At 37.0% G+C, this 22,097-nt stretch overlaps 1 protein-coding gene and 1 long non-coding RNA gene across 3 annotated transcripts in view; one reads left to right on the top strand and one right to left on the bottom strand.

Annotated features, from left to right (window-relative positions):
* Window positions 1–20,186, top strand: part of LOC141365325 (snake venom vascular endothelial growth factor toxin-like) — a 35,676-nt gene extending 15,490 nt beyond the window's left edge. The window contains exons 2-7 of the mRNA XM_073869542.1: window positions 9,408–9,444; window positions 12,315–12,511; window positions 14,548–14,627; window positions 14,820–14,849; window positions 14,935–14,997; window positions 20,047–20,186. Of these exons, the coding sequence (XP_073725643.1) occupies window positions 9,408–9,444; window positions 12,315–12,511; window positions 14,548–14,627; window positions 14,820–14,849; window positions 14,935–14,997; window positions 20,047–20,068 (429 nt within the window). The 3' untranslated portion in view covers window positions 20,069–20,186. The remainder of the gene's footprint in view (window positions 1–9,407; window positions 9,445–12,314; window positions 12,512–14,547; window positions 14,628–14,819; window positions 14,850–14,934; window positions 14,998–20,046) is intronic.
* Window positions 14,101–22,082, bottom strand: LOC129417767 (uncharacterized). Of its 2 annotated transcripts, XR_012370548.1 has the most exons (4): window positions 21,919–22,082; window positions 20,024–20,351; window positions 14,751–14,830; window positions 14,101–14,615 (listed from the first exon to the last, which is right to left on the bottom strand). It is a non-coding gene; the product is annotated as an uncharacterized lncRNA (long non-coding RNA). The 2 variants fall into 2 exon arrangements; XR_012370549.1 differs by lacking the exon at window positions 14,751–14,830 and having other exon boundaries at window positions 14,377–14,615.
* Window positions 22,083–22,097: the final 15 nt, after the last annotated feature.

Below are 22,097 nucleotides of genomic sequence, written 5' to 3'. Positions count from 1 at the left end.
GACCTGTCGAATCTGTGCATGCGCAAAGTCTCTCTCCCAGAGGATTCTGATTGACAATTGGCTCGTTTTACTGGGAGGCGGGACTAGAGCGGCCATTCTGACCATTGCGATCATTGACCATTGCGTTCATACTGTATCAATACCAATGACACATCTTGGTAATATTAAATTACCTAAAATCTTTGGTTCCAATTACATTCATAATGTTATTAAGCTCCGCCTTTGTTTTTGTTTTAAAAAATGTGACTTCTAGTGGTGAAATCTTACATTGAGTGCATTTAAGTGACTTATTTGAACAGCAATAAGGGCAAAAAAGTAAAAAATTTACATTTTATTAAATACAATTTTTATAGAAAATTAAAATTAATCAATAACAATAATTAGTCAATAACATTAAAAATAACATAAAAATATTATTGATAAATAAAAAAAATCTGTAATTTCAACATTGTAAATTCATATTTCATTTAATAAATACATATATACAATTAAAAATAACTTTATAGCATTTACAATGTTAAATCGTAAAATAGAAATGTGCATTATTTTTGGTACTTGGAAAATTTCCGCTTTGGCAGATGTTTTTGTCCAATCTGATTTTATCTGTATGTGTTTCCTGGGATCAAACCCATGCTGTTGCACTTGCTGTTACGTAATGTTCTTCCAGTTGAGCTGCAGAACACCAACATTTACCAGTTTGCGATCAAGACGCTGCATTGTTTTCTTTATAGATAAACTAATAAATAGAACCCTCATAAAACCGTGGGCCTCATAAAAACATAAGCCACACCCCCTTAATCTGTGCCACTGAGTACATTAACGCACACATTGTACTTATAGACAACTTATGTCAGCATTGGGCTGTTTTGGTGACAAGACCCCAACTCTTTCCTGTACGGATCTGGTTATGACCTAGGGGGCGAGGTGCAATCACGATCAGGAAAAAATGGATCTCTCCTTCCTTCAGTGGCACTCAAGGGACTGTCATCCACTCTGTCCGCTTTAATCTCTCATCTGGAGGCAATTTGCTTCCATTTACATAGCCACAACAAGGTTTACTGTAATAAGGAGCATAATTATCCCTGGCTGGCCAGTTTCAAGGGAGTTTATGTGGAGATGTTTTCGAGCAAATGAATATAGTTTGTCTCCAGGATGTTTTGGCAAAATATGTACTATAATAATATTTAACCCTTTATTGACATAATGACATAATGCTCAACAGATCAGTAATACGTGTACTTGTAAATACTTGTAAAAAATATATATATATTTTTCCCCTATTAAATTTCAGAAGCTTTATTTTGAGTTTCCTATTAGTTTGCTAATCTTTCATTTATTCACTGAACCCTAAAAATGAATAAATAAAATAAATTTGTGTTTCTCTCAGTTTACTTTGTTTTCCTCCATCATTAGACTGTTGACATATGAACACCAGGTGTTTAAAGAAACACTAATCGACATGCTTATATGTATTATCGCAAAAGGCAAAACTAATTCTGAAAATTGCTTTCACGGCTGACTTTTCAGTTTGAATGAATGTACCATCAGCTATTCTGTTGACATTAATAGTATTACCTTGTGGTTATTACGCATCACAGAAATATTTCAGTGATCCTCCCAGTCTCAATTAGTTTTGCCAATAAAGGCATGCAGCCTGGCAGCAGTTTAAAGGACGTTTGTCTTAAGTTGTAATGTTGAAAGTAGAAGTTCCCATAGACTTTATGTCTGCTTGAAGTCTCTTTTTCAGTTTCTCTTGTTGTAGCAGCCCAGCACATACCCACACTGTTTTATCAGACACTATAGACTGAGGATAGATGGATGCTCTTTCTGTTTGACTTCAAGTCACTGTGGTTTTTATACAATATTTAGACAGGTCATTTTTGTATGATGCCGACGTGCTTTCATCTATGAAGTTACAGTTGGCAGCAGAAATTGAGTCATTAATTGTGCATTTATTTTGACAGTCCCATTGAAGGTGCACTATAAAGATCTCTAACACAACATTCCAACTTGACCTCCTCTCAGTCTAAACAGCACCAGAAGTGCACAAAGTAACAAAATATTTAGCTAGCAAGTAAATGCAAACTTTCATTTTTTTTCCAGTTACAAGCATAATTTTACAAAATTAGAGACGTACCACTATCTCTGAGTCTCTGACAATGAACTTAGTAGGCCTACTTGATTTGTACTGCTGTTGTAACCGGTGAAGCTTGAGTGTTAAAGATTAAATTATTTAAAGCTCAAAGTCAGGGTTATTTTTCAGTAGTAGTGGGATTTAAAATAGTGAGCACATGAAGTAGTAGTACTTACATTTACATACATATTGCTGAGGCAACGACATGTGTAGTACCTGTTTAAAATGCCCTATCCTCTCATTTACTGTGCATGCCAGTGGGTAAAAGACAACCCCATGTTCACTTTGCTTATTCAGTGAGATTTGCCTGCACGATGTTCTGCCTCAGCAGATTTGTAATTTTTTGGGCTGTATCAGCCGTTTCCGTTGCAGCTTTACATGGTAACTGCCTTCACCTGTGCGTTGTTATTGGCTGACAGCTAGGCTACATACCCACTGGCCAAAGTTTGCCAACAAGAAACATCCCAAGCACTAAAAAACCCATACAAAAACAAGAAAATACAGGCAGAGGGCAGTGATTCAGTAGACAAACACCACCACATACATTTTTGTTATTTTTTAAATATTAGGCCCTAATTTAACGATCTAAGCACATGGTCTAAAGCAGTGTTTCTCAACCCTGGTCCTTAAGGACCCCCTTCCAGAATGTTTTAGATGTCTCCTTAATTAACACACCTGATTTAACTTATTAGCTTGATAGGGAGACATTCTGGAAGGAGGCTGATGAGTTGGTTCAGGTGTTTTAAATAAGGAGACATCTAAAACCTTCTGGAAGGGGGTCCTTGAGGACCAGGGTTGAGAAACACTGGTCTAAAGTATACGGCGCACGTGCATTTAGGGCGTGGCCGAATCCACTTTTGCTAGGTTAACGATGAGAAAAATGATCTATGTGTCTGGCGCATGGTCTAAAAGGGTTGTTTCTGTTAATGAGTAATGGGTGTGTTTTGGGCGTAACGTGCAATAAACCAATGAGAGTCTTATCTGCCATCCCCTTTAAAAGCCAGTTGCGCTCGCTCCATGCCAATTCCCTATGGGGAAAAAACTGTAAGAAATCCACCAGTTTAAGATGACATTATTATTTTTTTAATTTATTAAAATTGTTTTTTTTTTTTATTAAAGCTTTGGTTCTCTTCAGTTATTTCAGTAATGAAGTAAAATAAGCAGTGTTTTAATTGCTGATAAAGTTATGATGCATGATCACTGTAATCACTGTAATTATAAAGTTTTTTATAAGAATAAATATTTATAAGAGAAAATATGCACAAAAAAAGGTTTACATACGTAAAAATACTTTATTTGTAACAAACAGGAGATAAAAAATGTACAAGTGTGTAGAACCCTTTCAGCACTGGGACAGCGCCATGAGTGTTTTGAAAAATATAACTTAAAAATTGTTCTCATCTCACCATATTCGAAGGTACAAAGTCATCATATTACAATAAATGTGTGGGGTAGCATTTAAAAATAAATATATGCAATATTAGCACTTTTTAAAAGCAAAAAAATCTGCTTGCTTAAGAGGCTACAGGTGAAGCAGCTCTTCTGTCAGCTGATCTCAGCTTCACGCCTTTTAAAGTCATGTAAACTGTCCTTATTTATGTCCAAGAGATTCAATAATAATAATCTTTTACATTTTAATCCTTTTATTTTTTGATATTTAAAAATTTTGTGTGCTGTCCATGTGTGTAATATGCAAATGCGTGTTGTTGTCCCATTTATAGACGCATATTACTAACGCGCTCTTTAAATAACCAAAACAATATTGCGCCATTGACTTTAGACTTTAGACCAGGTTTTAGTTGGTCAATGGCATAGTCTATTTTAGTTTTTTCAAATAGCGACGTGCCTGAATGCACCTCGATTTCAAGCCCCTTGGTACACAAATGGGCACAAATGCCTTTGCTATTTAAACAACGTGATGTTGGACGTGACAATGATAACTGCGCCAGGCTGAAACTAGCAAAAAACAATGCGTTGCGCATTGTGCTGCATTGCGCCGGGTGTATGATAGGGCCCATGAAGTTAAATAATATATAACATATAAAAAGGTATACAATATTTTCTTGCAATTTTTGTTTATTTTCTTTGTTTATTTGGGAAGAAAATTTTACTAGGTCTACTGAATTTACTTGAAACAGTTCACAATGTCAGTAGCTGGAAAGCATTAGAACAGTTGCAGTAGTAGGCCTATTTCAGTAAAATCCTTCAACCCAGGAGCCAGCGCATTTTTCCCAAAAAATCCTCTCATACTTTGCTTTTTCTTTTGTAATGATCTTAGATTATATCATAATTCCACATTTTAATGCCAAATGCCTGCAGCAATGTTTGGTTACCATTTTGTTTGCTTTTCTATTTCTCTTAAAACTTTTTCCCTGCATCCTCCAAACTGTGTGATTAAGGACCTTATTTATTTGATTGTAGGAGACCCTAAAGAGCATGGCAGTGTGTTCACATGCACATATGCTCAGTATAAAAACTGACAATATAGACAGACAGGTACACAGACAGTGACTGAATGATTAAAGCTTGTTGTAGAATCTGAGAACTATTTTTTCTATTTCGGATTTAATGAAAAGTCAGGTATCTGGCTTCTTGTGTTTGCATGTACTGTAAACAAGTTCGGAATCTACAGTACCTGGTAAAACACCCTTTACACTTAAAAGTCCCACCCGAGTCCGACCCGTCACCCAAACCAGTGGCATTGTTTTTAACCCGACTGGACCCGAATGTAAACTGACGTGTGCGCAGTCTGCAGCCCTGGTGGTCTCGCAACAAAAAATGTTTTAACCAATTTGGCGAGCTGCTCCATTTGTTTATATGACGATGACACCAAGGTAATCGCTGAAACGTACATTTAAAATGATCTGACATGTCGGTCTCAACGAAATTGTACCTATCGCCAGCCACACAATGTCGCAAGCGCTCTTGGCAAACAGAGTAGAGGTTTAAAAAGGACATTAACACACACATTAACACACATAGTTCAGGGTTTCTCGGGTCTGTTTCGGCAAAAACACATTCATTTTAAGTAACCCGATTATTGTACCTGACCCGAGGCCGAGGCACGCGTGAAATTTTTAGACCCGAACCTGATCGGATCTCGGGTCGAACCTCGGGTTTTCGGACCAGTGAAGACCTCTTCTTCACATAAGCCCAAACACGGGACTATACTGTGATGATCCGCGGGACCTAGCGCCCCCTCCTGGTTGAGAGGTTTTATGTCCTAATACAAAAATCATCATTTTAAAAGTATTTGATTACGTATAATATGGTCCAGCGGGCCATATTAAAATTTACCCCGGGCTGTGTGCGGCCCTCGGGCCACCAATTGCCCATCCCTGATCTACAGAGCATTGGATTGGACAGAAAATTTGTTGAGAAGCTGAAGTGTATGATGTAATGAAAATGATTTTTTTTTAGTGCACGTGCCAAACTGTAAGTTTTGAATGCTTATATCTTCTGTATCCAAATTTTCTCAACGTTTTGGATGATACCACTTTATTTATATATCATAAAGCCTAATGTATTTTTACTAAGAGGAAAAATGTTTCATTTTGATTTCAGGGGGACTTTAAAGGTTCTTAAGGTCCAGTGAGGAACCAGTGTGTGTTTTTTTTAACAACACTACTAAGAACTAACTTTCTAACATTTATCTTTTTTAATGCTCCTGTGTAGCTCAGTGGTATAGCATTGTGTTAGCAACTCAAAGGATCATGGGTTTGAACCCGGATCAAACCCAAAAAGTTTGCCACCTTGTAATGCACTGTAATAATTATTGAGCTTTAGACATTGATACGTACTGTAGTCAAAGTGGACATATGCCGTAAACTCAATTTAATTTATAATGTCATTCACACAGCACTTTGGTCCCAAAATATTTCTGTAAAATTGGCAGTGTGAACAAAAACGCTTCTCGTAAATGTTCTGTGATCGCTCCCGTAAAGTGGACCTACAGTAGTAACATTGTCGTAACATACACGGAAAGCATTCTGTGTGAACAAGACACAGAAACAATGCCGTAAGGGGCGTGCCGTAGTGAGGACGTGAGTGTCATTGCAACCAGAAAATTTGGATCAGCTCAATGACAAAGGGATTTAAATGCAGATCAACATTCACATCGAAAAATGTCGACAAACTGGATGAAGCAGAGATCAGGGAGCTTCTCACTATCATTCACCAGCATGACAGAACAGCGCATCACGCGCTCCTTATGATCTTGTCATAAAGTAGAATGCACGTGCCTGGTCTCTCAAGAAAGAAATCACAGATAATTAGCAAAGTTCAGACGCTGTGGAAAAAACCTACCTGCATTTTCTGTATATTTATCTCTGTGTGAAAAGGGCTGGTGGGTAGTAGCTACCTGAATAACACACCCAATTATAATACACATATATTGAGGTTTGTAACCTCACAGCAAAGCATTTTGTACAACGTGACCACATGCTTTGCATTGGAATCTGAATTTTGGGCTTTAGAAGGCACCTGCTACAGTAACTGCCTATATGTAAGCAGTAGACTGTGAGGCAGCTCAATGGGTTTTGGGACTCATCCGAGGTCACATTATGTGCACAAAGAAGAATGCTGTCGATTCTTGAGGAGTGCACATGCTTGAGGAGACAACAGGAACTTCTGTGCTCTCAATTGTGTTTTACAGTGTGTGGGTCATTTAAAAACTTTCCTGTAAATGTCTCTCTTCCCTCTATTTAGAAATGCAGATTGCAGACCAAATAGTGACCACACTGACCTTGTAGGACTTCCTGACACAATGAATAAACTAGGTTTGCTGTGGTAGCGGAACTTTAAAAGAACAAATGGAGATGATCCCAGATCTTTTTATTGCCTAACTGTAACCATTAAAAGACCCAAAGTGTTCATATTTTGTGGGTAATTTTCAGTTTCTATGACATGGTGGTAAATTAAAGTAAATAATGTAATTTCATTTATACCAAATTGTGTTCAAGCTGAGCCATTCGAAATGTATATCTAAACAAAATCACTAAAATACTTTAATTAAAGAGCCAGTAAGATGCCAATTTTAAGCGTCATATCACTGAGCTTGTTTACATGCACACCAATAATGTGATTATAATGGGATTTTGCCAATACTGCGATTATACTTCACCTCATGTAAACGCAATAATTCTATAAAAATAATGCGATTAAGCTCATAATCGCAGTAAGTATAATCGCATTAAAAGAGGTGGCGTACGCCGTTTATAATCGCAGTATGCGTCCATGTAAATGCTTTAATCGCATTTATACCGCACTAACTGAAGTGCGCGTATGTTTTAGTCACGCACCTTAAGCACAAATTCGTTTTAAACTTGACATTAGGAAGTTTTACCTGAACTCTGCCAACACAACTCGCTGTCAGCAGTCTGTCTTCATTCAGAAATAGCTCAAATAACACAACATCAGTGTATTAAACCGTTAAGGGACATTATAACAATAAATATATTAGTGACCAAATCATAATAATAACTTCATGCTAATTCGCTCAACCAGCGCGGCACAATTTTTTTGCAATTGTTTACATGTCAATGAATATGCTGTTCTTGTTGCATTTACACAGCGGGAAACCAGCAGATGTCCTCAACTCGCTCATTTCGCGTAACTAAACAATGAATGTAGTAGTATGTAATAATATCTTACCTTTTGGCATAGTTAGTGTGGTAGAAAAATTTCACAGCAACTGCATCAGCGCTGGATACCTGAGGTAATTTTATGTTATAGACTTCAGCAACGAATGAGCTTTCTACTGCATTTTAAGTGCGCGTGCACTTCAAGTTAAAATAGATTTGATTGGCTGTCAATGGTTTATCGTTCATCGTGTGCCAAAATCGCTATCGTTATAGTTGTTATTGCTATTATCTTTAATATAAAACGATTTTAAAACTATATTTTTATATCGTTTTAATATGAACGCCCTTTACAGGCACTGTCATATTTATATCTTCATTACAGCACCGGATAATGAAATGCATCTATAACAACGTGTTTGTCATTGAACGTAAGTAAATTAAAACAGTGGACCATATATATGAGTTCATCATTTGTGCTCTGCATTGGGCTATGTGTGAATAATCCGAAAATAAAAACTGCATGTAAACCGGAGTGAATAGGTTAGCTCCAGTCATGTAAACATCTTACTGCGATTAAGACCTTACTCGCATTATTGGAAATAATCGCATTATTGGTGTGCATGTAAACGAGCTGACTGTTTATAAGTCCCGGACAACAGGTTTTAATGCATGCAAGGTCAAAAAACACTGTAATTTTCTCAAAATATAAATGTAAAATTAGGCAGAGATTATTATGCAAAGTGTTGGTATCACGTGGATAAAGTCAGGAAGGAGATTCATTCCAAATGATGACTCGTTTCAGCGATTCAAAGTCGACTCCCTACTTAAGAAGCCAATAATTTTATTAATCGTGCACTTTTTGGTTCAACTACTTTGCGCATTGTTTACATTGATGGACAGCTACATGACACACTGCAGTACAGGTCAGTTTCAATTTTGGATATGGGTGGCTCTTTAAAATTATTGGAAAGGTATAAATAAAAAAAAATTCCAAACTAATGTTTGATCCCAAATCCCAAAGTTTGGTGAATGTGTCTTCCCAAAGCAATTTCCCTCAATGAGAACATTTGAAACCACACCAATTCCTACAATTTCTGGTCAAGAGAACAAAAATAGGCTAAATTAAAAATAACCACAAAGGGAACTGGACCAATGGGAAATTAAATAGCTAACTCTAAAAGGAAATTGATTTTAACTTACTTAAAAAGCACACACAAACGACAATATGATGTGGCTCAGCTTCTTGTCCTGCCACAAGTCTTGTTACCGGGGATAATGTCATGTAAGAAAATGCATTATTTTCTTTCACCACTAGTTAGTGCTGTTGTATTTTTATGCCATTCTATGCTTTATTGAAGCCACTTACAGTACATTAGGCCAGTGTGTCCTTTAAACTGTATCTTACATTCAGCTCTACAACAAACCGTATGGAAATTAATTCAGTTGCTCTTTAAAACGTAACACCTTTCTGTTGTGATGTGTGTATTAAATCGTGCATGGATGTTGGTGTATTATTTTAATATTCTCATTTTTTATTCTCCAGATGTCCTAAAAACTGTATTACGTTTACTGCAATCACTACAACACGGAAGAATACATGTTTACAACTATTTGTTTGTTTTTCATAAATAAATGAGCTTCAACTTTTACGTGACTTCTAATCTGTGTTTATTCACACTGTTTTTTTGCAGAGTTTTCCCTTAGTAAGCGTAAACAGCACTGCTAAAGGTAAGAAGCATCACTATGCAACACATTAAACAGATTATAAACATTAGTATCTTACAACCTATTAAACTACATTTTACTTCCTTTACTTATTTATATTGAGGTGATATTGTTGAAAAACATGACTGTAGAAGCCGCTAAGGTGCAGTAAATGTTTACATTGATGTGTTTAACAGATGTGTTTAGCAAAAGCGTTCTCTGGGAATTAAACCCATTACTGTGGTGTTGCTATTCTCTGTTGAGCTACAGGATGAACCAAGCATAACGAATGATGATTTTGGACATCTTTTGTTTTGTTTTTCCTTTTCTGTGTGATAATGAGAAGCACCCATAAATACCAAAAGAAAAATACCACCGAGAAAAAGAACCTTACATCGGCACTTACATCTCTTATAACAACTGTCCAGTTATTTTCTATTAGTGATTTTTTTTGGCATTGTAAAAAATTCTCACATGAAAAACTGTAGAAGATATTAGTAAACTGTAATAATATAAGATGTATCCCAATTTGAAGCTATACGACCTTCTAAGGACGCAACCTCAGAAGGTGAGCACTCAGTCTTTGAAGGTCGCAACCTCCGAAGTCCACAAGAGAACTGAAATGGGATGGTCTAGCCTTAGGAGGACCCATAAGAACCCACCGCACCTGTCAGCAGGGACATAGCGGAGACGTTTCTGACTTATTAGAATGAATATGGAACCAAAAAAATATTCATTTTATTTTAGAAAATATGACACGTTGATGTAGAATAGATTAAAGTAACCAAAAGTATATCAGATTTATCAACCTTAGAAATATACGCAACATATACAGAATAATATTAATACAAAACATAACTTATAATACTAAAACAGAAACTTTTTTTCTACTAAATAGACACTTTTATTTAATAAAGGATTTATGTTAAAATATCCAGCCATTATATTCAGCCGTTACAGGCGCGCAATGAATTTTGGGATAGCCTCGGTTGTGAAGGATCCATTCGTTCTATAGCAACGCAGAGAAATAAGGAGCATTTTGAGGCTTCATTTTAAGCAGCCTTCAAATTGGGACGGCCTTACTAACCTTCAGATGCGCTGCTGTGACGCAATGTGTTTTAGAATATGTCCTTTGAAGGTCACAGCCTTTGAATTGGGACACAGCTATAGAGTGCCACAGGGATGACATATTTTTGTAGGCTAACCCGGTAGTTATCTGGATTCTGGTTCCCTAACAAAAAGCCCATTCATTTTCCCCATAGACTTTTGCATTATCACAAAATAAGCTCTTTGTTTAATAAAAGTTTATGACACTTTTTATCCAACAAGTTAGTCTTCACAGATGAAGTCTAAATTGTTTTTTTTTTGTTTCTAGTTAAAGGTGCAGTGTGTAATTTTTAGAAGGATCTCTTGACAGAAATGCTAAATAATATAGAAAACTATATTATCATGGGTGTATAAAGACCTTTTTTATAATGAACAGTTTTGTGTTTATTACCTTAGAACGAGACCTTTTTATCTACATACACTGAGGGTTCCCTTACATGGAAGTCACCATTTTGTGCCGCCATTTTTCTACAGAAGCCCTTAACGGACACATTTTTTACTAAGTTGTCTCCGACGATGATATGTTTGTCCGTTGGCGACTACCGTAGCTTCTCTATGTGTTTCAAAAGCGAGGGGTGAGCAATGGACTAAGCGGTTGGTTGCAATTCACAACCTCACCACTAGATGCCCCTAAAATTTACACACTGCACCTTTAACGCATTTAGACTTTTCATAAAAGTTGTGTTAATTTGTGAAGATTAACTTGTTGGACAAAACGGAAGCAGTGGCGGTCGGTGACTTCTTTTTTCAAGTGTGCACGATGCAAAGCTTGTCACAACATGTATTTAGCCCGTCGTGTGTGTGGCTCGTAATGTCAAACCATGTGAACCACATCGAAAGGGTTTATGATAAAACAGACGCTTGTGTTTGCCAGATACTCACTTCAACATGTGTAATCAGAGTTTACTGTTAAGTTAGTGCCTTGTGAGTATTTGGTGAATTTGAGTGTCTATTTTATCATAAACCCTTTCGACGCATGTACAGTATGCATGTATTTTGACAAGACGCATGATGCACATGGTTCACATGATGCAACAAACATATTTTGAATTGTTGCCCCTCTGAAGACTGCGTGTAAGTGTCTTAAACTTTTGTTAAACAAAAAGCTTTTTTGTGATAATCCAAATGTCTATAGGAAAAATGAATGGGCTTTCTAGCCAGAAAACCCAGTGTCCCGCTAACTTCCAGGTTTGCTTACAAAGATACGTCATCCCTGCTGCACTTTTCTCAGTTTAAAGGCTGCTGCCTGCAGAGGTTGCATATGCAGGCTCCAAGCTTTGTTTAAGATAACTGAGCATTACATTTGCATGTCATAAGTATATTACAACAATTTACGATTAACTAAGAATAATAGTCAACTTTATTATTGTTAATATTCTGAAACAAGACAGTCTTGAGAAATGAGACAGTCTTGATGACGTATGCAGCCTGGAAAGGTGACCTCCATAGGGTGCGGCCTTCAAGATTGAAATATGGCCTTTATTTCAAAAGGCGAAGCATAATGGCTGCCTCTGTAGGATAAAATGAGTATTACATGTTGTGGTTAGAAAATATTTCATGTGTTTCTATCAATTAACTTTAGTAGTTGAGGGCAAATATAAAGTATTACAGCATACAAGTCTTTATAGTCGGGGTACATTTTAAGTGTAATAATAATAATGCTTAATTTTGTGTAGAATGTGGCAAGAGGTGCACCAAGTTAATCTCATTTGCAGGTTTCAGTTTCTCCAAAAAACACATCAAATGATGAAATATTTTTGTTTACATCTGCTATTTTTTTTTTACAGTTATGCTGTTTCAAGAGGTGTGGGGAAAAAGCTTCTGCCGCACTATAGAGAAGCTAGTGGAAGTTGTTCAGGAATATCCCGGGGAGGTTGAGCTCATTTTCAGCCCCGCCTGCGTGCCATTGGTCCGCTGCGCTGGTTGCTGTGGAGATGAGAACTTGGAGTGTCACCCTACGCTTACTTCCAACACCACCATGCAAGTAAGAATTTTCACTTTGACAAGGTCAAACAGTGCTTAGTGGCTCAGAAGCACCCCAAAAGAGCTTAACGTTCATTAGAAACACATTTTAATATTCTTTACACTTGGTGATTTTTTAAATAGCTGTTATTAATGAGAATACATCAATGTTTTAATGGGTTCTAGGTAAGCAGGTTCATAAGATGAACTGTAGAGTATACAGTGAACCGTGAAACACATTCATTTAGTTGTAGGAGAATCATAGTGTTCCCGACAATGTCACATTGTCTTTGAAGTTATTTATTTTGAAAGGATTGAACTTCCGTCCGTGCTAGTTTATCAACCTGGCTTGTGACAAAACCGACCTCTGGGACAAATACCTTGTGGAAAATAAAAATGTTTCGGTTTCAAAAGATAAGAGGAGACAATGAGCATTGATCACCACTGTGCTGATTTGGCAGCCAGGCAAGAATTTAAGGAATTGTAGCTAACATTGTATACATTCATTTTACACAGTAACATTAGCTAGTATCTAGAGGGACTCTAGAGGGATCTAGAGGGCCTAATGGAAGTTTGCTCCAGAAACCATATAAAAAATAAAAAAAATCAATATTCATAATTCCATTATTGACTTCATCATCATTGGCGGCCAGTGACTTATTTTTTTGTGGGCGCTCAATACATGTGTAGCCCGTCATGTGTGTGGTTCCTTATTTCAAAATATGTGTTCTGCGCGTCGAGTGTGTGTATCTGCATCACGTGTCCTTGCCAAAATAAGTGCCTGCTGCAGATGCGTCTAAAGGGATTGTGATAAAAGAGACGCTCGCGTTTGCCAGATACTCGCATAATCGCATGCGTAATCTGATGTTAAGGAAGTGTCTTGTGTGTATTTTGTGAACGTGAGCGTCTCTTTTATCATAAACGGTTTGACGCGTGTGCAGCAGGCACTTATTTTGACAAAACACATGATGCACATGGCTCGCATGACGCAACAAACACATATTTTGAAAAACGCAAGCAATACACATGACACTCCGAACCAAGCGTGCTGCACAAGCCCTGAAATGTGAAGCCAAAACGTCTCGATCGCCCCCCAGTGACTGGTCCCAGTATAGGTCATAAAGCTCGCCTCCCCATGTTATTCAATGGTACTTGAGACTAACAAAAAAAATTTAATTACACTTCAATTATCTTTTTTTCCGAAGCTGGTTTCTGTCATTTACAGTAGTTTTTATCACGCTGATGTAAATTAAAATGTTTGTTTTTAAAATAAGTTTGTGTTTAGTTAGTTATTTAATGATATAAAAACGGTGGTGTCACGTCATGATTGACAGCTGTGATATCGTGTGATATGCGCATTCTGTGAGAGTGAGGGCGGGGTCTTGCTTTCGCGGCTTTGCTTCCTGCTCGCTGCTGCGCGGGACTGGTCCCGAAATTGCTACTGCGCAGACTCAAGACCCAAGATGTCAGCGCCGTTGTCATGAGCAATTCAGTCACCTCTGGCAATTCAGTCTACCCTAGGACCCCGATTGGTACCTAGCACTAATGCCTGGTCAAAATGTTGTCATTGCGATATCTCGTCTGCGTTAGTGGTCTAGTAAGCTAATTACGTTGTACAAAATAAAAGCATACAATTTTTTTAAAATAAACATTAACAAAAAAATAATCCAGTAAACTAATATTCATGTTGCAGACACATAAGTACTTTTGTGTCATCATCTGCTTTACAAAAACAATACTTTTACTTTTGTAAATTATTAACAATGGAATCACGCGGGGGTCCTAAGAAGGCAGAATTGCCAGGGGGGACAGAATTGCTCATGACACCGTATCGGGACACTGGCGGCTTCACTTTTCACCAATGGAAGAGAGCAAACTGTTTTTTACAGTCTGTTCTCCGAACACTTATTTTGAATTAGCGCCCCTCAGAGAGCAGTCACGAGCCCCACTGGACTTCATGTTGACGCGATGGTTTTGTACCTGAAAGAATGACTTTGTTTTCTCTGTGTTAACGCTGGATTTAAAATAGATGAAAATTTAATGTTTTTTTTTCTCCAGTTATTGAAGATAAAGCCAGCAGAACAGGGCCAAGAATATGTGGAGATGTCCTTTGTGGAGCACAAAGCCTGTGAATGTAGGTAAGGACAAAAATCAATTCAGTGTATTTATGTAACTACCTATGTTTTACATTGTGATAGAGCTTTGCACTGATATATTTATCCAAATTCAATCAAAAAGTTGTTTTCCAAGTTTATGTATACCTATGTAACAGTATCTTATCTTCTCTCATCAACTACCTGACATGGTTTCTCTTGCATTGTGATGCCAAGACTAAGAAAACCTACGACAAAACATGACAGGTAATAAGTTGCAAAATGCAATCAAAGTTAAACATACAGGCAAACTGAATTACAGTGACTTCAGTGACTCTTCATTTTAATTTAGACGGAAACCAAGAAACAGAGGGAGAAAAAGGAAGGAGAAACAGAGAGTGAAAGATTGTGACAGGTAAGTTAAATATAACAAAATGAGTACATAACAAAGCTTATTTGGCACAGTGTATATACATTTAAAGGGATAGTTCACCCACAAAAGAAAATTCTGTCATTATTTACTCACTTTCATGTTGTTACAAACCTGTATAAATTTCTTTGTTGTGATTAACCCAAAGGAAGATATTTTGAGAAATGTTTGTAACCGAACCGTTCGTGGACTGCATTCACTTCCATAGTAGGAAAAAAAGAATACTATGGAGGTAAATGGGGTCCACGAACGGTTTGGTTCCAAACATTTCTCAAAATATCTTCCTTTGTGTTCATCAGAACAAAGAAATTATACAGGTTTGTAATAGGGGTGACCCCGAATAGTCGAAGATTCGATGCATCGATAGGAGAAGCCTGATTCGACTACCAATCTCACAGTCGAATCGTCGCAGATGTGTTATGAAATGAGGGTCATTCAATTTTGGCCATATATGGGTGCACACATTATCTGATTTCACATATAACAGCTTTCTCACAATATATTAATATACAGCATATTATGATAATGCTGCAAATAGTATGTGAAGTAACAGCTTTCAATAAATATTTTTAAAATGCGTTAATAAATCCAACATCCCCTGTGACCGGGCTACACTGTTTTTTCGTTAATAAACCATTGCCTCTTTGTTTCTACATTTAAAAGACAAAGCTGGCAATTATATTATGACTATACTTTTCTATTATTTTAATAATTTATTTTATTTTATTTATAAATCACTCTGGGTTATCTGATTTAACTATTTGGCTTGTGTTTTGTTTCTGTGCACTTGAGGCATTTTGCAAATTTGTTCTGCACTTTGTTACTTCTGACCTTATTTTATTAAAAAAATGTATCTATTATAAACGTAAATTCTGATCTAATTTAAGTCTGTAAATTTTGGATTGCTTTTCGTTGTATCGATGTTGCGCTATTGCGTGCTGGCCATGCTTGCGCATGTAATTTAGCCGAACGGGCTCGGTGCTCTGCGTCTCATATTTAGGAGTTCATCAAACTAAACATTAAAAAACGGATGTTTTTCGATGGGTAAAAGTTTTTAAAATGTATTTATCATACATTTTGGTTATCTTGTCAAAAGTTAAACTACAAAACAGGTAAGCCGTTTTTTAAAATTTCGGTGATGAAACGGAAAATCTGCACCGATCCTATTTCTGCCTGACACGAATGTATTTCTTGTGATTTAATATTATGGTTGGTGTTCACTTTTAAATGATAGCAAAGAGATTCCTGAAATAAATAATATCATCCGGTCTTTCTGTATCTAAAGTGAATACAGAGATGATCAAAGTCAGAGCAAGCAAGCAGGTATTTCTGTGCTAAATAATAACGCGTAGTGTCTATAAAATCATTAATTTCAGTGTTTTTCATGTTATAAATTAACGTTTAATGAATTGTAAATAAAGATTAGTTTTTTATCATTTACAGTCACAATCACAAATTATTTGTCATTTCTCATTTGTCGGGTTTTTTTTAGTCATGACTGCTTTGACGCGCTATATCTCCAAATTAAATAAAAACACTTAATTGTAGCCGGGGTTTCCAAGGCAGAATCTTTGTTATTTTTTTAGGTTTAGTTATCAAAATGTATTTTTGTGTGATGTTCTGTAGATCGTGGCTTTAAAATGTTATGAGGAATAAATAAACAAATGTTGCTTTATATATTTTACCTTAAAAAAAAAAAAATATTTAAATGCATCGTCAGTTTTGTCTTCGTTCATCACTTGAAAGACAGTTTTGGTCACTTTAACAGAAAGTTGTTTATGTGTGCTGCTTGTGAAAGAAAATAAAAGTTACCAATTTGTACCTGGTCTGGCCCCCTACCAACCCATGCACACAAACATAGATGATTCGACTATCGGTCGACTATGGAAAGATTCGACAATTCTGATTCGAATATGTAAATCCTTAGTCGAGGACACCCCTAGTTTGTAACAGCATGAGAGTGAGTAAGGGTGCTTTCACACCTGCCGTATTTAGTTCAGTTGAATCGTACCAGAGTTCGATAGCTCACTTGGTGTGGTTCATTTGGGCAGGTGAGAATGCAGCAATCGAACTCGGGGTGCGCACCAAAAACAGACCAAACAAGCGGCCTGAGGCCTACTTGAAGAGGTGGTCTCGGTACGCTTTCAAACAAACTCTAGAGCGGTCCGAACGCATGAGAATGCGATCCGAGATCGAACAGACCTAACGGCAAAAGTACTGGACTAAACCAGCTGCCGTAGTCAGTTGCGTTGTGCATTATGGGATGAGGAAGTGTTTGTTGACAGTTTCTATTAGCAATATTAGCACAATGACAGGTCGCGGACATACCTGCAGTTGCGAGGAGGTGTGGGCGGAGCCCAGACATTTGGTGGTTGCATTAAAACATTGTTTTCAAGCCTCATCTGTGCTTCATTCTGGAAATGAACAGTTTGTCTAGAATGCTATATACAACCTATGTACCGTATTTTCCGGACTGTAAGTCACACTTTTTTCATAGTTTGGCTGGTTCTGCGACTTATAGTCAGGTGCGACTTATATGTCAAAATTAACATGAACCAATATAAAACATTACCGTCTACAGCCACGAGAGGGCGTTATATGCTGCTTCTGTAGCCTACCCCTGAAAAAATTAACTGAAAACAACTGAAACTGTAAACTTAAAGACAACTGAGAAAGACTTAAAGGCACACCGCAGAACTTTTTGGCCACTAGGGGGCACTAGACATGTATTTTTCACGCCTAGCGCCCCTAGAGGACACAAGCGCCGCAGCACTGTCGCAAAGGAAAAGAACTGGCCAACCTTAAAACTAAACTAAAAACTAAACCTTTAAAACGATCAACATTTTGAGGCATCAGGGAGAAACGCAGTCATGTTACAACTTTCTGATGAGGAACTCGTGGCAGAAGCCATTTCTCAATCTGAAGGTTGCAGCCTCCGGATGTCGTATTTCTAAGCTGCATACGTCATCAAGACTGTCTTATTTCAGAATATTAACAATTATAAAGTTGACTATTATACTTAGTTAATCGTAAATTGTTACAGTATGCTTATGACTTGCGAATGTAATGCTCAGTTTACCTTAATAAACCAGGTTGCAGCCTGCATATTTGACATCCGGAGGCTGCAGCCTTCCAATTGAGAAACGACCAGAAGTATTTCCTTGCCTTTTTCGAAACAAATATTGTTGCATCGTCCCTCTCTCCCTCGCCACCAGGATTTTCTGCAATGGTGCTCGTTTTTCCTCTCTTTTGTGTGAAAATTTTCGCTCCAAATCCAAGTAAACCGATGTGTTTAGGTCTTCCACTTTGTAATACGTCACGCGAGTGACAGCGGAACGCAGCAAATGAGGAAGAGAGAAGAGAGAAACGCTCGGATCTGATTGGTGAATGAATAGGGTTTGGTTTTACACTGTGTGAGTTTGAGCAAGTTTGACTGCTATAGCATCCTGGATTGTAATGTTAATACCATAGACAGTAAAAGAAAGGTAAATACGTGAACACGTGAATGCAGCATCTGAATACAGGGAACTATATGCAAGATAATCGCCATCATTTATAAAGAAGATCGCATTTATGTATGAATCAAGATCGTGAGTTTATATAAAAATTGCCTTAAAGGGGAATCAAACCCAGGTCCCCGATGTCATAGGTCCGTGACACTAACACGATGCCACAGAGTCACATAATAGAAGTTGCTCTCTTCACTTCTTAAGTAGCCTCCAGCAAAATTCACGTTAAAAAAAATTGTGTTGAGGAAGTGGAGGAAGTGACGTATGCCGAAAAGAAGTCAAATTTTGTAGGGTTTTTTGTGCTCTGGTTACTACCCGAAACCCTAAGTTTTAAAGTACAAGTAAAAGCGATACAGACCCCGTCAGGCTATGGTAGACATGTCATTCAACCTATTTAAAGTCGATGTACTATCACAAGGGTCTTGAAAATTTATTATGAAGGTTGAAAAACTACATGGTGTCGCTTTAACAAAATGCCCCCAAAAAGAAAATCCTATTCTGCAGATTACAAACTGCAATTAGTAAAAATTTGAAAAAATAAATTTCTAAATAAATGCAACTTATAGTCCAGTGAGACTTATATATGCTTTATCCTCTTCACGATGCATTTTTTGACTGATGCGACTTATACTCCGGAGCGACTTATAGTCCGAAAAATACGGTAGTATATTACAACCACGGACATAATTACAGCGCGCAGTCATCTGTCCACGGTGTCTGCTGTATTTTTCTTCTTTTTGTTTACTTCCAGGGTTCCGTTGAAATTTCCGCACTTTGAACCTGACCAACCGAGAAGCAGTTTAGGAAATACGTTCAAAGACATGTGGCCAATGAATAATGAGGATGTTATCACATGACTGCATTTTGGTCCGTTTCAACTGGTGCGGATCAGAGCAATCAGTGTGGTGTGAAAATGAACCAAAACTGCTAAAAAAGTTACAATGTATCGTTATTTGCTTTTGGTCCGGAGCAAATTAACAGAACTACAGATGTGAAAGCACCCTGTATGATGACAGAATTTTCATTTTTGGATGAACTATCCCTTTAAGGCCATTTATTGTAATACACAGTAACAGAGATAAAGCAACACAGAACAAGACTGTGAGTACATAAAGTACCTAAATTAAGTTTTGGAAAACTGTACACAGGCATAAACTATGTAGGTAGAAACATACATATAATGTAAACATATACATAGCACACACAAATATTAGGTAAAATCACCATTTTATTAGATTGAACATTTTACTACACTTTTCTCTAATAAATGAAATGTGTTCATTATCAACACTTCTTGGATTTTTAAAAGTTTGGTGCAGTGCTTTCTGGGTTTTTCTTTGGGAGTGATATATTCAACACTTTCCCCAAATTTAGCCTGTGCATTTTAATAAGCAAACTTTAGGCTTTAGTACAAAACTATAAAGAAGCCTCCATATTTCAGTCACAATTTTCATTGTTTTTCAGTTAGGTTATTGTTCTGTGAGTATTAGAAGCACACTTACCTCAATGTATGTTTTTTTCACAGGTGTCAGCCTCCTCGCAGGTAAACTCTGTCTCATCGTGATCTCAGCATATCGCGTGTATCCGGCCCCTACTGTGTGACCCTCATCATCATTATCTTTCACTTATGGATACTGACACAGCTCTGCACCCCAAGATCCCAGAAGCAGAGTTGTTATGGTGATAGGGCTTCTCTCTAGCACACGGGGGCCTGTTAATGATCTACACAGGAAGCTCCTGTTGTGCAGTGAGGCATCTTGACAATAGCTTCTCACAGCTCTTTTAAGAAGAATACTGTAAAAGCAACGGGATCAAAGCCAAAACCTAAGACTGACAAAACACAAAGGACCTATATTATATTATATTATATTATATTATAATGTTATTTTATTATATTTATACTGTTTGTAAAATTAGAAATAGTAGTAGTGATAGTAGTGGTAGTATTGGGTTACACCATTGTCAGTTCTTCCCTGTTATTTATTAAAATTCACTACAGTAAATCTAAATGATTCCAAAGATTTGTGATTTATCATATCACAAACCATTAATAATAATGTTGGTGTATGCGTTTTAGATTAGCCATGCTAATGCTAAGACAATATTACACTTATGTTCTACCTGAGCTTTTCTTTTAAAGTATTTGACATCTTGTTATTCAAAAACTTTTCTGTGCTTCATACAGTATCTCAGTTTGGGCATCAAATGGATTGAAATCCTGACCTCTAGTGGTAATACTAATACAGACATCATTTAACATTTGATAACACTAAAAAAGCCATTCCAACTTAAAATAACAAAACTTTTAAAATATGCACTGTGCAAGGACAAAAGCCTTAGTACTCTTAAAGGGCCAGTCAACTCCCATGAGACAGACATTCATCATGATATGAGAGAATGTTGGTGTTTTGTATTATTTTTTGTCAGTGAAACATGACTGAATATCCCAAAGTTTGGATTTAGGTCTGTAAAATGAACGAAGAAAGCATTGTTATTTATGCTGCTGACTAAGTGTAGGGCCCTAAATACAAATGCACCAGTTTTCAAACAGGGCAATGTTATTCCCAGCGTATGAAAAGTGGTCTACTGGTCAAAATGTTAATATGTATGAATATTTTACAGAATTAAGAGTATCTTACTTAATAGAGTGTTTATGGTTTTATATTTCTGATTATTAACAGATATGCTGTCAAACATTATAGTGTATGTGTGAATGAGGGTGTGTGAGCATTTTTATGAGAGTGAAAGTTGATGCGGGTTTGATTTGGTTAATACAGATATGGTCTTAAAAAATGTAACATAGCCTATGTATTTCTCCTAATAAAGAGATACTTTCTTCCATTCTGTGGTATGGTAGTTTATTATTATCATAGATATGTCTTTATTAGGATTCAGAGTCAAAATAATATCATTATGGATTCTAATTTAATGTATGGTCAAAACGTATATTTGTCTTATTATTGTGCCACCCCTAGTGTACGCCACGATGTGTGTAGGTTGCCTGAGAGCTTTGGCTGGATGTGATACAGCTTCTGCCAAATCTCGCGAGATGGTGGGTTTAGGGGTAGGATAAGGATGAAAACAGCGCTCATTCGGCGAGATTTCACGAGATTATGGCCGTAGCTGTATCGCTTATAACCAGAACCGTAGCTAAGTAGTGATGCACGTTTGGGAGCATCCAGCCGAAGTTTGTGTTGTGTCTCCTACTTTCAAAAAGAAAAAGATTACTCAGTAATAAAGAAGGTTAATCAAGTCAAAACAAACACAACAGGATTCAAGCATTTTTAAAAAGATAAGATGAACCGTACTCAATAACTCTCAATAAACTGTTTTTATATCGATCAGAGGGCGTCAAAACTCATACAATAGTTTTTATGTTGCTTATATTCATAACTACCGTATGTTATGATCAGATGGAGAGGATGACGCTGAAGCGCGTGCTAGATTCACTCTTGACACAGCAGTGCAGATTTCACGGTTTATTATTAGTCACGTTTACAGTCGCAAGGGTTGAGTCCGGCACCAATCAGAACGCGATATGCAAATAGAGGGTGGATCTTGCATGCTTAAACGGGC

This window comes from Misgurnus anguillicaudatus, chromosome 7 (assembly GCF_027580225.2).
Source record: "Misgurnus anguillicaudatus chromosome 7, ASM2758022v2, whole genome shotgun sequence".
In the NCBI taxonomy this organism is placed as follows: Eukaryota; Metazoa; Chordata; class Actinopteri; order Cypriniformes; family Cobitidae; genus Misgurnus; species Misgurnus anguillicaudatus.
The sequence above is the reverse complement of the archived record's forward strand: the minus strand, read 5'-3'. Positions and strand labels throughout refer to the sequence as shown.